At 33.3% G+C, this 14,355-nt stretch overlaps 1 protein-coding gene across 25 annotated transcripts in view; it reads left to right on the top strand.

Annotated features, from left to right (window-relative positions):
* The window catches only part of LOC125657300 (apoptosis-inducing factor 3-like), a 32,319-nt gene that overhangs the window by 2,814 nt on the left and 15,150 nt on the right, over positions 1-14,355 (top strand). For 2 of the 25 annotated variants that reach the window (XM_056147958.1, XM_056147967.1), the window contains exons 2-4: positions 898-943; positions 5,589-5,685; positions 9,360-9,459. In XM_056147958.1, the coding sequence (XP_056003933.1) occupies positions 9,426-9,459 (34 nt within the window). In that variant the 5' untranslated portion in view covers positions 898-943; positions 5,589-5,685; positions 9,360-9,425. Of the gene's footprint in view, positions 1-897; positions 944-4,370; positions 4,581-5,588; positions 5,686-7,756; positions 8,027-8,298; positions 8,621-8,769; positions 9,208-9,359; positions 9,460-14,355 lie in introns of those variants that run through there. The other 23 variants (XM_056147915.1, XM_056147963.1, XM_056147905.1 and 20 more) reach the window with 21 other exon arrangements.

The following is a 14,355-nucleotide window of genomic DNA, read 5'->3' on the forward strand; positions in this document are numbered from 1 at the left end:
ATCTGGGAATTTTTCCTGGTACCAACAATATCCGGATTAGACAAGTTAGTGAAACTTGTATCTTAACATTTGGCAAAAAAGTGAACTTGCAAAATATTGACATACGCACAAAACACTAGCATTTTGGCCCAATTATTCCAACAACAAAACACCGACATGGAAATTTCCATATCTATGGTAAAATTGAATTGATTACTAGCTATAAATTGAAATTCACTGAAGCTGACAGATGATCATGTAAATTCTTATGAAGTTACACTTACCATTTCAATAATGCTAGTAACTTTCTAAAAATAAAATCTGAATGCATTCAAAGAAAAATAGGCTATTATCAACAGGTTATTCAGGATAATGATGGTTTTTAAATGTAAGGATGGGGGTGAGGAATGTACTTCTGTATTGACATGTAGACACACATCTGGCTGGCAGCAGGGTACGCATGCTAATGAACTGGGAGGTTTTCAGATTAATAGATGGGGTGGAAGTCGAGTTTCTCCGTCTTGCATTTAATCGCTTGAAATAGCTTAATTTATTATAAACACTGAGTGAGATTGAGAACAGACTTCCACATGAAGCTTTATTCAGATGACACCGATGTATGTATGCTATTTGTTGAGATGAAGCAGTCTGATCTCTGTCCTAGGATATGAAATGGTTCACTGTAGTTAACACAGTATAAGGATTTCAGATTGACAATTAGTTTTAGATTGTGGGGGAAAAAATGTATAGCCCTGAGAGAAATATGCACTGTTAATTAAAATTATGCATTTATTCCAGTTTGACAGCAGTTACTTAAAATGTGTGTTTTATGGCAAGTTATGTCACAGATATGCAGGCTAGCAGAATTCAAATGGTTAATTATTTTATAATACTGTGTATCTGTGAACATCTATACAGTGTTGATGTTGAAGATCTAGAAAAACATCAGGCTTGAAACTTGTATGTAAGTAAAGACTATATTCTTTTTTTATATGCCTTGAACTTTAAAAAAAAAAATTAAAATAGTAATTTATGAATTCAAATTGCATATATACCATATTGCAGATTCGCTTTAGATTTATAATGTCGTCTGTGTGCTGTATGCAACTTTGTCTTGATTTAACTTCACCTCTTCATGGTATCTGCAGACCCATTGAGTTTTCATCATATTTATAATTTTATCATAATCCCAGGAGATGAAGACTTCAGTGCTGCATAATGTACTAACACATGATGAACGTACATCATTACATGCAATTTGTACATAAAATAGAACCAAATATGTAGTAGACGATCTCTGCTAATATTCGTTTGTTATGAGGAAAGGACAGCCCTGTCTAGACGGATTTTGTACCAATAGCATTTTATGTTGTGTGTCAGTTTTTACACTTTATGTATTTCATTTTGTTTCTTTGTATCTATCAAGCACCTTATGAAAACAACTATGATACATAGAAAAACATAAGATTTAATTTAACCAAATTACATGTAATTTAGCATGCATACTGTCTTGTCGTCTGCTCTGTAGTGAGATGTCCTCTGCTAATTCACACTTATTAGATGTCCTTCACTAAGATAATGCGCATTTGAAACATGAAAGTTATACTGCTGAAGTGTATGTATTGGTACAGTGGTGTTTTATGCACTATAATGCTTACATTATGATATAGAAATATTCAATCATATGTGACAAACAAATACATTTTATTTAGTGGATCTTAGGGAGTGGGAAATATGCTCAGCTCAAAAGCAATTGTGTGCACATAGCATGATAAATGTCAGGAATGAAACACAGGTCTAAATTATTACACCCATATCCATGAATCATAATAAATCAAAATTTCTCTAGTTGAACAACATGATTATTTTTTTCATTATCTGTCCTTCTGTGGGCAGATGTTTGATTAATGATTAGTCTTAATGCCTGTTCTCACCCACAGGATATAACAATGTATAGTAACACAGGTTGATAATTGCTCATCTTCAACTCGGTAAGCAGGAGGTTTGATTACCAGTAGTATAGTTAAACTTTCACCACTTAAACAATGCTAAAAATGTAGCGCTTACTTCTTTGTGAGATGGGGGTTTGATAAAATTTTGAGAATGAAGAGATAATGCGTCTAATAAGAATTTAGACAGTTCAATCTGCTGATGGATCTTTTGATACTTTGAGGATTATAACTTAAACAGTGGCCCTTAGCCTGCATTCTGAATACATTAAACTTTCAAATAGTCTCATCAAGAGCTGTTTTATACGGTTTCATCTAGTTGAAGAAAATTGAATAGCTAGATACTTTATGATGGTTTGATATTTCTCCCCATAACTCTACCAAATGAAATGAAACATTGTGTGAAATTTCAAATTACTTAAAAACTAATGCATGTTCAGCAGGCTTATTAAACAAAATAGCATAACAGTATTCTTTTTCAGAACTCCCGTTAGAGGTCAACATAGGGCTGGATTCACTGTAAACATTTTTCCATGGATTTTTTATCTTGTTCATTTAAGGAATAAATGTTTGAGTTGCTTAACAAAAAATTACCCCTATGGTTACTCAGGTTTTATATCCCCCGTATCAAAAACAACATAGACATTATTCATTTTTTTTTTATTCAACTTGTTTCTTTTAGCAAACAAAGTTGCTTTTTTAACAAGTTGAAATGTCTTCATTTTTATCAAGAAATAGAATTATATTGATTTATAACTAATAAGATATTGGTAAATATATTGTCTTTTGCATGTGAATTCATTGCAGGGGAGAAATGCAGTTGATGCATGATCACAGTATGGGGTACTTTGCATCATCTATAATGCAGGAATTACTCAATGCTTTCATATTTGTTGTATTCATGATTATAATGGTGATCGATCCTCAGATCCAAGTAATTATATATAGACTGATATCTATCACAGCCATTGTGTGTAATATATTGCAAAAATAATCTTTGAACATCTTTAATTTTATTCATCAAAATAAATGACCAAATTTAATCAGGGTGATTCAATACTGTCAATAAACTTATAAAAATATATAACACTTTAAAATCAAACCAATACAGTAAAACTCTGATATAGCGAATTTCTGGGGACCCTCCATAAAAATTCGCTATAAGCGTAATTCGCTATACGTTTATAGCTAATTCATATATAACGAATTCGTTATAAAACTGATTTGTTCTACATGTATACCAGTTATATAAAAAAGCAGCAATCGATATGCTTGTGTTTGTATTGTCTTTAAGAGAAATGAAGCATATATATTTTCGAGAAGAAATATTTTCATACAAGAAATACACACATTGATTTATATATGATAATTTATCTTGATGGATTATTAAGTCATGCAAGAACATGTCGAGAGAGAATTGTCAACAAAAGTTTGCGCAATACATACATGTACAGTCTATTGCAATTGTCATTTACTTGTTGCTTTACACAAATAAAGGAGTGTACGATAAAATAAATGCAATCAAACTTCAAATTTAATTAACGAGAATAGTAAACAATACCGACAATATATTTGCTAAACGTATGTGTAAGTATTGTTTTGCGTTAACAACCTTTTTTGAAAAAATACAAACAAAAATTTCGCAATAAGTGTGGATCCTTTATATCAATGGAAGACGATTGTTAAAAATCACAGAGTTTAAAATGAAAAAAAAATAAATTCGTTATAAAAGGTTATTCTTACGTTCATTTTTAATTCAAGGAGAATAGGAATTTACTTCGTTATATCCGTAAATTCGCTATATCCGTGTTCGTTATAGACGCATATTTTTATATAGAATATATAAAGAATTTGCCAGGGAAATCGTTTTCACTTCGCTATAGCAGTAATTTCGCTATATCCGTGTTCGCTATATTCGAGTTTTACTGTATAAAGGAAAAAGATATAATATTAGATTGTCATATATGTCCAAAGCCTTTGGTAGAGTTTAGCATATTGGACTACTGTTTAAAAGAAAGCACTATATGGTTATTCAGGGAAATATTTATAGCTTAGTTGAAAATTATATTAATAAAAGAGCACAAAAAGTTGTTCTGATGGTTACTCATTAACATTTAAAGGTAATATGATGCAGGAGGTCCTCAAGGTTTGGTATTAGGACCCTTTCTATTTCTGTTATACATTAATGACATAACAACAGGTCTGACTTTAACAAAAATTGTATGTTACTGTTGACAATGGTAAAATTGGTCGAGCGCAATCCTTGATATCTGATATGGAATAAAATAAATAATTGGTGTACGCAATGGGCTGTTGATTTACAAATGTAGTCTAAATGTTGATTTCACATAAAAGAACTTAATAAAATATCCCACAATCACTTTTAATAACTGGTAACCATATTAAGAAATAAAAAATCACAAACTTTGTGTTTTATTTCAGGCAGATGGTAACACATCATCAGCTCACGTCAATTACAACAGCTAGGATGTAAACAACTTCATATTCATAGCTCAAATACATATAGTTGTGAATCTTCAGTTTAACTAAACTATGATTGTTCATTCAACCAGTGCTTGAATATGCAGACTTTGTTGGGCATGAGTGGATATAGTAAAAAGGATACAAAACTCTAGGAAGTTTTTCAAATAGGTATGACACTGCAAGCATAATAAGAGTAATGAGGTACAGCTCATCCAGGAATGAACTTCATAGTGAACTTGGATGGGCACCATAGGATACCAAAAGGAAAAATCACAAAGAGACAATGTTTTATAAAGCATTTAATGGTTACACGTCTGATTATTTGTATGTCAATAAATTGTTTAACCGTATTACAAGGAATTTAAAGTGAAATGTTAACAAAAAACCCAAAACAACAAAAAAAGAACAAAGAGAAAAGGGCACTAATGAAAAGAAAAGAAAATACTCAAGGAATAAAACCTATAGACAAGAATAGATCTATTCAAATCATCAATATTTTATGCTGAGTGTTAATTAAAGATATTTCAATATTTGTCAAAACATAGTTTTATCAGTGCTTATGTGTTATTTACATGGAGATTATTCCTGACTTAAAGATAACAACTAATCTTTGTAGGTTAGAAAGTCAAAGGTCAAGGTCACTTAGGGTCACGCATGGTAAGAGGTTTCCAGATGATGTCTCAAATACTATTGGAACATAACATGAAGAGTCTTGTGCCACCTATTGTTTTGAAGGTCTAAGGTCATTAGGTCACATATCGTTAGAAATGATTTCTGGATAATATATCATAGACTTTTATATTTCCACAATGAAGCTTCACATGGCGGTCTCCTAAAAGATGACCCAAGGTCAAAGAGATGCAAGAAATGCATTCTTAGACTAGATGATATCTGAAATACTGTTTGAGCCTTAGCATTTCTTTAAAACTTAAAAACAAGTCATAAATATCTTGTATAGCTCGTGTTGGGAATGCTACATCGGTAGACTAAATTAAAAAGCAAATATTAGAATTTCACACGTTTTACACATTACTTAAATGTAACAATGACTCCTACTATTTTGAAAATCAGCAGCTTCCAAATGGATGATGACCTTTATTGCTGGAGGTTAGAAGGTTACATCACTGGTTCACATGCCAAGGAATCACTTGTAATTGGTATCTTTTACTGTTTAAGATTCAACAAGGAGATTTCACATGAAGAATCAGTATCACAAAGGAATGACCTCTGCCACTTTAAAGATCTAAAGGCCAAGGTCATTAGCTCACATTAGGTAACAAATTGTCTTTGAATGATCACCAGAAATCTGTCTTCATAAATTGTTTCCCCTGTTTAAAAAGTGCAAAATTAATGAAATGATGGAACCAGAAATAGGGGTAATGAATTCACAGAATTTTCTTGTGTGATTTTCTTGTTTCTGTGTAATCTGACCCCCCCCCCCCCCCCCCCCCCCCCATATGCTTATTACTGACATGCACTGTACATGTACAAAAATTGGTGAATGTAAATATATTTAACGAAGAGGGTATTATTAGTACCCCCTAAAATGATGTGTCTGCAATTTTGTAAGGGGAGAGTACATGTTATATGATTACTTAATACAGTATAATTTGTCCAAACCGTCCTCTGAGTACTCCGGCGCTCTGTCAATTCCGGCCACAAAATATAGTCCCTAACATTTCTTTAACAAATCCTTTATTAATAATTCCCTGTACTCCGGATACTGCATATTCTGTATATCAGCCGGCTTACACAGTCCCAACTGCTATCAATTAACTTTAATTATCCCGTGTAAACCGGCCCCTCGATGATACACCACCCTAATTGTATTCGGTGTACACAAGGTCCCAACTGCTCGTAATTAGCTCTTATTATCACATTTAAACCAGCCACCCCACGATGACCAACCTGTCGGTATTCGGTTGATCACACGCGGTGTACACAAAGGGTATCTCAAGGGAAGCCACAGGTAAGTAAAAGAGTGCAACTGGCGATGAGTCACGATCAGTTTAAAATAAAACCTGATTTTTAGGGGGTGCACTTTTCAATTATGACAGCACCACGCAGGAGTTAATGGTGCTCTCCCCCTAACGACAGACGAGAACTGACAATAAAAGACAAAGTTCAATTAATCGATGAATTCGATGCATTCTTGGAATGAAACAAAATCGTCAACAATCCCGTTATGTTTTCCAAAAGCAGGGTTTCCCCTCATGGACTTCTCGGAGCTCTAAGGCGAGTCAGACAGTGATGATATGCAGTTAGTTAGCACAACTCGCCATGTCCGGTCGATCACTCGGAATTACATCAGTTTCCGTTTCACAAATTGAGACAGTTGAAAGCGATACTTTTACAATGAAAGCTGGGAAAGACAAATTTTAGACGAACACAACACAAACCTGACGAACGTACATAGTGTAGCACTTGATAACGGCGATGATGTAGACAAAATCGACAATTTACCAACAGAAAATTGCGCAAATAATTCCCAGATTTTAAACTGTTTAATAAAAATTAAAACTTTTTCAACTGAGCACAACAATAAAATACTGACATTTATATTTTTACATTTTGAATTGTTTTGTGATATAATAAAACGTTAGCAATCATTACACACGTATGCATAGATAGTGAATACAAGGGAAGCAACTCTCATTCTTGTCAACATTCTGCACTCCGGACTCTGTGCAAACCGGCCAATTTCTTTTGAACCACACATAGCCGGTTTAGACAGATTATACTGTACTAGTATATTGAAGAAAAATGTATCTACAGCTTTCAGATTTATCTAATGATTAGTTATTATTCTACAGGAAATACTGATGATCTTGATATATAGTCAGTTTAGATAGTGCTCTTCCTCAAGATTTTGAATTTCATTGAAAAAGAACAGGTTTTTGTACCTTTTCCTATCCAGCAAATATTGAGCAAATCTAATTTTGTTAGTTAAATATTTCAAAGATGACATCCGGGCAGACAAGTGCTATCTGTCTTTTTTATACCCCTTACTAGATAAAATGTTGGGGGAGGTAGGACTTTGTGTTTGTCTCTCTGCATATGTCTCGCTGCAGTCTTTGATTAACCTTGATGACTTTTCATATGAATTGTTGAGCAAAATGAGGCCCTTTTCATATATTAAAAGGCATGAAGAATTATCATGATGTCACTAGGTAGCATTTTTGAATATCATGTGGGGGCATGTATTCGATCCTGACCTTATAATGATGAAGATATTAGTTTTTATGCTGAAATATGACCCTAGAGGTCCATTGAATGTAAAAAGAAAATACAGTGAATTGATGTACAAATAAATAGGTTCTATAAACACATGTGCATTTAATTGTTTATTAGTACTTCCTGAAATAGCTCAGAACCAGGGGGTGCCAGACGACCGTGGTCAGTTTATGGAGATGTCTTGGTGGTGAACGCCTTATGTGGTCTAGTGTACTGTGAATTCTCACCGTGTAGTTGTTATGTTCTAGGAATGACTGTAGATGTGACATATTTATGCCATTTTCTGTAATGCTAAATGCACAAGGACAAGTTCATTTGTGTAGCGTGCAATTAGCCATAACACTTGGGATATTAAGTTTCTAATGTACATTGTGCACCAGGTTTGTTCAAAATATATTTTCTGTTTCAATGTATTGCGTAATGCATGTATTTTTTTGTGAATTTGTTAATGTATCGAAATAGATCATGTTATGTTCAATATCTAAAATTTACTAAAGATACTCTTTTACCAATGTGAAATTTACGCTTATTGGGATAATTTTAAAAACTATTAAGTTTATGTGTTTTCATATTTAGTAACACATTATATGATTATTTAAAGAAATGATGTTGTCTTTCCCTATAATGATGAATAAATTTGCATATGTATTATCCTATAGGTTATTTTTGTATACAGTCACTAACACAAGTTCTGTTTTGTCAGTATGCAGTAAGACTGATGTAGTGTGAGAGACAAATGATCTATGTTCCCAGTCAGTGCTTGACAGTTGAGATTTTACAGACACATGATGACACATGTGTAGGAGTCTTCCAGGACAATTCTTTTTCGTAAAAGTCGCAGTTTACCTACATCTGTAGTGTGCGACTGCACTTATGTGTTGTGGTAATTGCCTTTTACTCTGATCTTTAAAAGACAATTTGTAAGAAATTAAGTTATAGTGGCTACTCTTCCATGAAGGTTTGTTTTTGTACAGGTAATGGTTTTAAAGAAAATGGTAAATGAATTTCTTTCTATAGTGTTTTAACAGCTCTATTTAGATAGACTGTGAAAACTTTGTGCCTGGAGAAAATTACATGTAAATTGCACTAGAGTGTAAATGACATTGTGTATTGATGATCCCAGGAATGACTAGGGGGCAGTCAGAGATGTGATCACCGATCAGTCCAGTGTCTGCCAACAACTAACCTCGCCCCTCAGACAATCCAGCCAGCTGACACAGACGACAAGAGGTTGTAAGTGGTGGCTGTCACACCTAATGGACAACCCAAAGCTTTGTAATGTTTGTTTTCTGGCCTGATCAGTTTTTAATATCTGTTGATCTTTAAGCCTTTCAGCTTTTATGCTTCATTCATTAGTCTTGCTGTTTGATTGTTATTCACTGGTAGTCCAACAGGTTTTAGGTATATACTATTCAGACTTAGCTGAGGAGTGGTTAAAGGATGTGTCTTTTAATAATCTGATTATAATTGCCTTTTCTTCGTTTTGAAAAAAAGTAAACAATATCTGTTATGTCCAGAACCACCAGTTTTTTGTGTGCTAGACAAAGCATACATAAAGGAAGTATGTTTGGATCTTTATCTTCATTTTTCTGTGTTATTTCCTTAAGTGCAGGCCGTTCTGTCAGGTTGACTTACCAAGGGGGTCTTATATAACAGCTACTGTTGTATCTATATAGACATAGAGTACTGTGACATCAGTATTCTCTATTTCAGGTGACTGTGTGAAATCTGTACTGGAATGAAGAAATCAGTGAACATTGTCTAAGGGAGTTAACCATCATGGGGAAGGGACAATCCAAATCATACGACTTCAGTAAGTTACTTATGTGTTTGTGGAGCTGTTTGCACCTGTTAATGGGCATCCAAATTCATTTATGAAATGTCTCAGTTTCTGGAAATCATAAAACAGGAATTTGCAAGAATTTCAAGTATTATGATTCATTGCAGCTTTTTAAGAGAAGTTTTGTCCATGCTTTTTTTTATTGGTATTTTCAATCAGTTTTTTAATTCCAGTTCCAAATTTTCATTTTTTATAATATAAATTTTTGTTCATTTCAATGGTAGATGTTTTTTACCTCTTCATCAAAAATACTGTAACCCTGTAGCTTTTATGAGGGGGAGTGAACCCCATCTTGATTATTTTCTTCACTTTCTCTTTAAGAAAATCTTGCAACCCTCCATCCTCAAATGGTAGAATATTGTTTTACATATTTACACATTGTGTTTGGTTTTCTCTGTTCACAGCTTTAACAGGTACATGTACATGGTCATAACTTTTGAGCCATACAAGATAGGGTTATATGTGGTCAAAAGTTGGAACTTTTTGGAGCCACATAGGCCCCTGAATTTTCCAAGTTTATGGACCCATATTGAGATCTATATGACTTAAAAATTGTTAAGATGTGAAATTTTGATATATTTTTTAATTTTTGTGCTCTCTCTCTCTCTCTCTCTCTCTCTCTCTCTCTCTCTCTCTCTCTCTCTCTCTCTCTCTCCTTTTTCTTTCAAACTTTGTTTGCCATGCAGGTGACTGGGTTCTAGGTATTTGATTGCCCACTTAAAATTTTACTTGCATTGGTGAGTGGGCAAGTGGCTAACCACAACCATGCAAGATAAAAACTCTAATATATACAACTTAGTGTACTGAAAGGCCAAGTTCATTGATGAAATGAAAGTTCAAAGTCAAAGAGATAAAGGTTAAGGTCATATTGCCAAGCTTGCCACTTGTTTTCTTCTAATGGAAGAAAATATTTTCTCTTGATTATCGCTGTATTTTAAATGCAGTGGCCTGAAAATTGTGCATGAATGTTCAGGCTATGAAATAATTGGGATTTTTAAATAGGTTTATGGTAATAAATACCAGTGTTAATTGGGAACTATTTACTGATAATGAAATAAAGCACAGAGGCACATAGAAAATCCATGGATAGTAAATATAGCGATAAACTATGAACTAAATCTAGGGGTAATGTTGGTGCATTAAACAAGAGTTGATTTATGTAAATATTTGAGGAAGAAAGAAAGCAATTTCATTTATACAACATTTAAATTGGTTGAGTATTCTAACAATAGTAATACTGTTTCGTATACGAATGAATAGTTCATTTGCATTCTTGAATTCATTTTCACCATCATTTTCCTTTGTCATAGTACACAAATTCCTAGATGTTAACAAGTGTATATACAATGCATGTATATACTAATGTTACTCCTCATCATGAGTATTAAGTTCAGGATTATACTATATTTTTTATTTCGTATGTTATATCTTTTGAAAATATGCAAAATCAAATGTCCATGCAATTAACAATAAGTAATTAACCCTTTAATACTGAGGAATTAATATACTAACTATTGATCCCGGGGCCCTCAGTCAAATATACTGGTACATCTATACATCTGTCTGCCTATCAGTATTTTATAGAGGACATACCAATTGTATCCCAGACAGTTTACTATTATTCAGATCTGTCTGAACATTAATTTTTTCGCTTGAAATGTTAAGGTCATTCAAGTTCAGATCTTTCAAAATGAATTATAATATGCAATATAAGGATGAATGTTTACATATTATAAAGGAGAATTCTGGGTTGTTTGGTTTTTTCCCCCAACAAATGTTCAAAATAAAGATGAGAGACACTGCTCAGGCCTAAGCTACACTGATCAGCAGAGCTGGGTTATGCATGTAATTTGAACCTGAAAAGTGCAAAACTGCTCTTCTTATATATTCAAAAAATAAAAAGGAAAAAGAATGTAGTCTGATTTTTAGATGGCAGTCTCACTGGAAACTACAAATGTTTGCTAATGATATTCTGCAAAAAAAGGAAAGTTGTGGCATAATCTTTACTTAATGATATGCTGCAGTTTCGTAATTCTAGCATGTGCAATTTTGTGAATATATTAAAGAGTGTTTCAAAAGTAAGAATTATACACTCTAATGCATGGTGGAAAAGGCATATGAAGTTTATTTTGCAAAATGATGATCAGAGCTGGAAAAAATGGTTTTATTTTTTATTTTATTTCATTTTTTATATTTATTTATCTTTTATTTTTTTGACAATATATTGGAGATTTTGTGAGAAAATGGAGAGTTTCTGAAAATGAATGAGGTGGTAGAGATTTGACTGATACAAGTCATGCTCATCTTTCTGGAAGGTTTCGGATGTCTATCTAGTCACTCAGCCATCCAGAACAGATTACCAGGGAGAGGCAGAGGCCAGCAGGAAATTAATTTTAAGTCATTTGGTCCTTTAAGGCATATTGTGACCTTTGTGGATTGCTTATGTAGATTTGATAATGAGGAAGTAGTAATCATGGGTTGCTGCATTAAGGGAAACAACTCTCACATCCATTTAGGAGGCAACCAAACATATTAGTTTCTATTGAGTGTATTATGTAAATGAATTTGTACTGAAGTGCAGTTTACTGATACATGTGTACTGATTATGTACTAATAGTTACACAGAGATTGAAGTATGGTGTTTCACCAATTTCTGTAAACCTATGAGCTGGAGAACCTTGGTTATTTAAATGAAATCTAGGTATAATTATCTACTTCTGAGAAGAAATCACTCTTAATTATTGTCCCTTGTGAACTGTTATCACGGTAATGGTTTTATAGGAATCCTTGACTTTATAGCAGTCCAGTTTTGGAGATAAACTATATCATTTTATATGTGTCCCCACCCTTTGTTTCTGTTTGGGCTCTGCAAATTCTTTTGGACTTTTGCCTTGTGTTTGTGAAGAATCCAATGATCTAGCTGTTCTCTCCAGTACACAAATCTATAATGGGAGTCTGTGCATCCAGTGAAAGAGCCGTAAAAAGCCAAGGTAATCCTGATTTGTGAGCAAAACATTGTTTATTGCCGGCAAAGTCAGAACATTTTGAAGGATGTTGTAATATGTGATTATTGTTTTTGCCATGAGCATTAGAATTTTATAATGCACTAGATTTAATTATGTTTAAACTTCAGAGAGACCACCATTAAAGATTACTATTTCTTTAAGGTGTAAAAAAAATTATATCATTTTAGCCAAATTGCAATATGGTCAAATTCAGCTTATTAAATGTGGAGAAATGTGTCCACTCAGCTTATTAAATTTAGTAAAATGTGGAGAAATGAGTTCACTAGCTCAGCTGATTAAATGTGGTGAAATGTGGAGAAATGAGTCCATGCACTCAGCTGATTAAATGTGGTGAAATGGCCGGACTGTCCACCCAGTTTATTAGATTGGTGAAATGGCCGGTGTCCACCCAGTTTATTAGATGTAGTGAAGTAGTGACCAGGCATTGGGGAGTTATTATTTCACTTCTCAAATACTGTTTGAACTTTATCATTAGAAAAAAAAGGATCAAACTTTTCTTGATTATACCCTCCACAAACATAGCGGTTTTTTTTAGTTGGGGGGGGGGGGGGGGGTATATGGGAATCACTCATCTGTCTGTCCATCCAGGACACTGTTTTTGTCAAGGCCACAACTTTGTTATGGAGATCAAGACACAAGAGGCTCATAGAATTTTTTACTTATCACAAGATTGTGTGTCATTTCCCTCACTCAAGGTCATTTAGTCAAGACCAAGGTCACAGGTAAAAAAAAAATTTTAAAAAAGGATTATACGTAACTTTGTTTGAAGAGACATGTATAGCTCGAACTTCATTGGCACAAAAGTTGCTAATGACCAAAGAATGTGTCTTAACTCAAAATCATTTGGCCACGCCCATACAAGGTCATGGTCACAAGTAAAAATAAATCAACCTATCAATTTAAAGTTTAAAGAGATTACAAAATAAAGGGTGTGAAAGTACTTAAACACACAACAGATAATTTCCTGTAGAAAATTAATTTGATAAATTGCTTAAAATATGCTTTTAATACTGACAGAAGAAATATGTGTTTGTCGTTTTATGCTTAAATGTGATAATGAGTAAAGTTAATACTAAGGTATGACAAATGAGATACATCTAAAACAAACTTTTTGTAACCCGATGTGTTATTTTATTTCCTGACAACTTCAAGAGCATCATGTGTCAAAATTTTTATGTTTGTGTGTCTGTCATATATATTTTAAACACAGTACTGTAAAAACAGTGCACACCTTTATATATCCATTTCCGTGTACTGTTTAAATTAGATTCCTGTATATGTATATGTTGAAGTATGTTCAGTATCCCTCACTTCAAAGAAAAGGGACTCTGCAAGTCGATAGAGAACATTTTGTATGACCTCTTTTAAAAAATACTAGAGAAATCTTTGTTATCCAATAGTCAACAGACTTCTTTGGCAGGTTGGTCATGATGACCAGATGATCTGTATCAAAAGGTGAAAGGTCACAAATCTTTCTATAGCATGCTTACAGCAAGTATTGTCTATCTGATTACTAAAAAATCCTTAATGCCCCATGGTCATCAAACTACTTGATTAAGGATGAATGCTACACCAGAGAAATTTGATGTGTATAAAAAGTGGAGTATATGTACAATTATATTTTGAAACTAAACACTTTCAAATTTACTTTATTTAGTTGAAAAATGCAGTTATAGTAGAAAGCAATCTGAAATTTTTTTTAAAAACCCTGCTGGAGTCAAACCCGCGATTTACAGTTCAGCAGTCAAAGATGCTAACCCACTGAACTTATACTCATCTAGGCAATGATATTTGAAATGAATTACAAATATTGCTGATATTTATATTTTTTCATGTTTTGAAA

Source organism: Ostrea edulis, chromosome 1, assembly GCF_947568905.1.
Source record: "Ostrea edulis chromosome 1, xbOstEdul1.1, whole genome shotgun sequence".
NCBI classification, from domain to species: domain Eukaryota; kingdom Metazoa; phylum Mollusca; class Bivalvia; order Ostreida; family Ostreidae; genus Ostrea; species Ostrea edulis.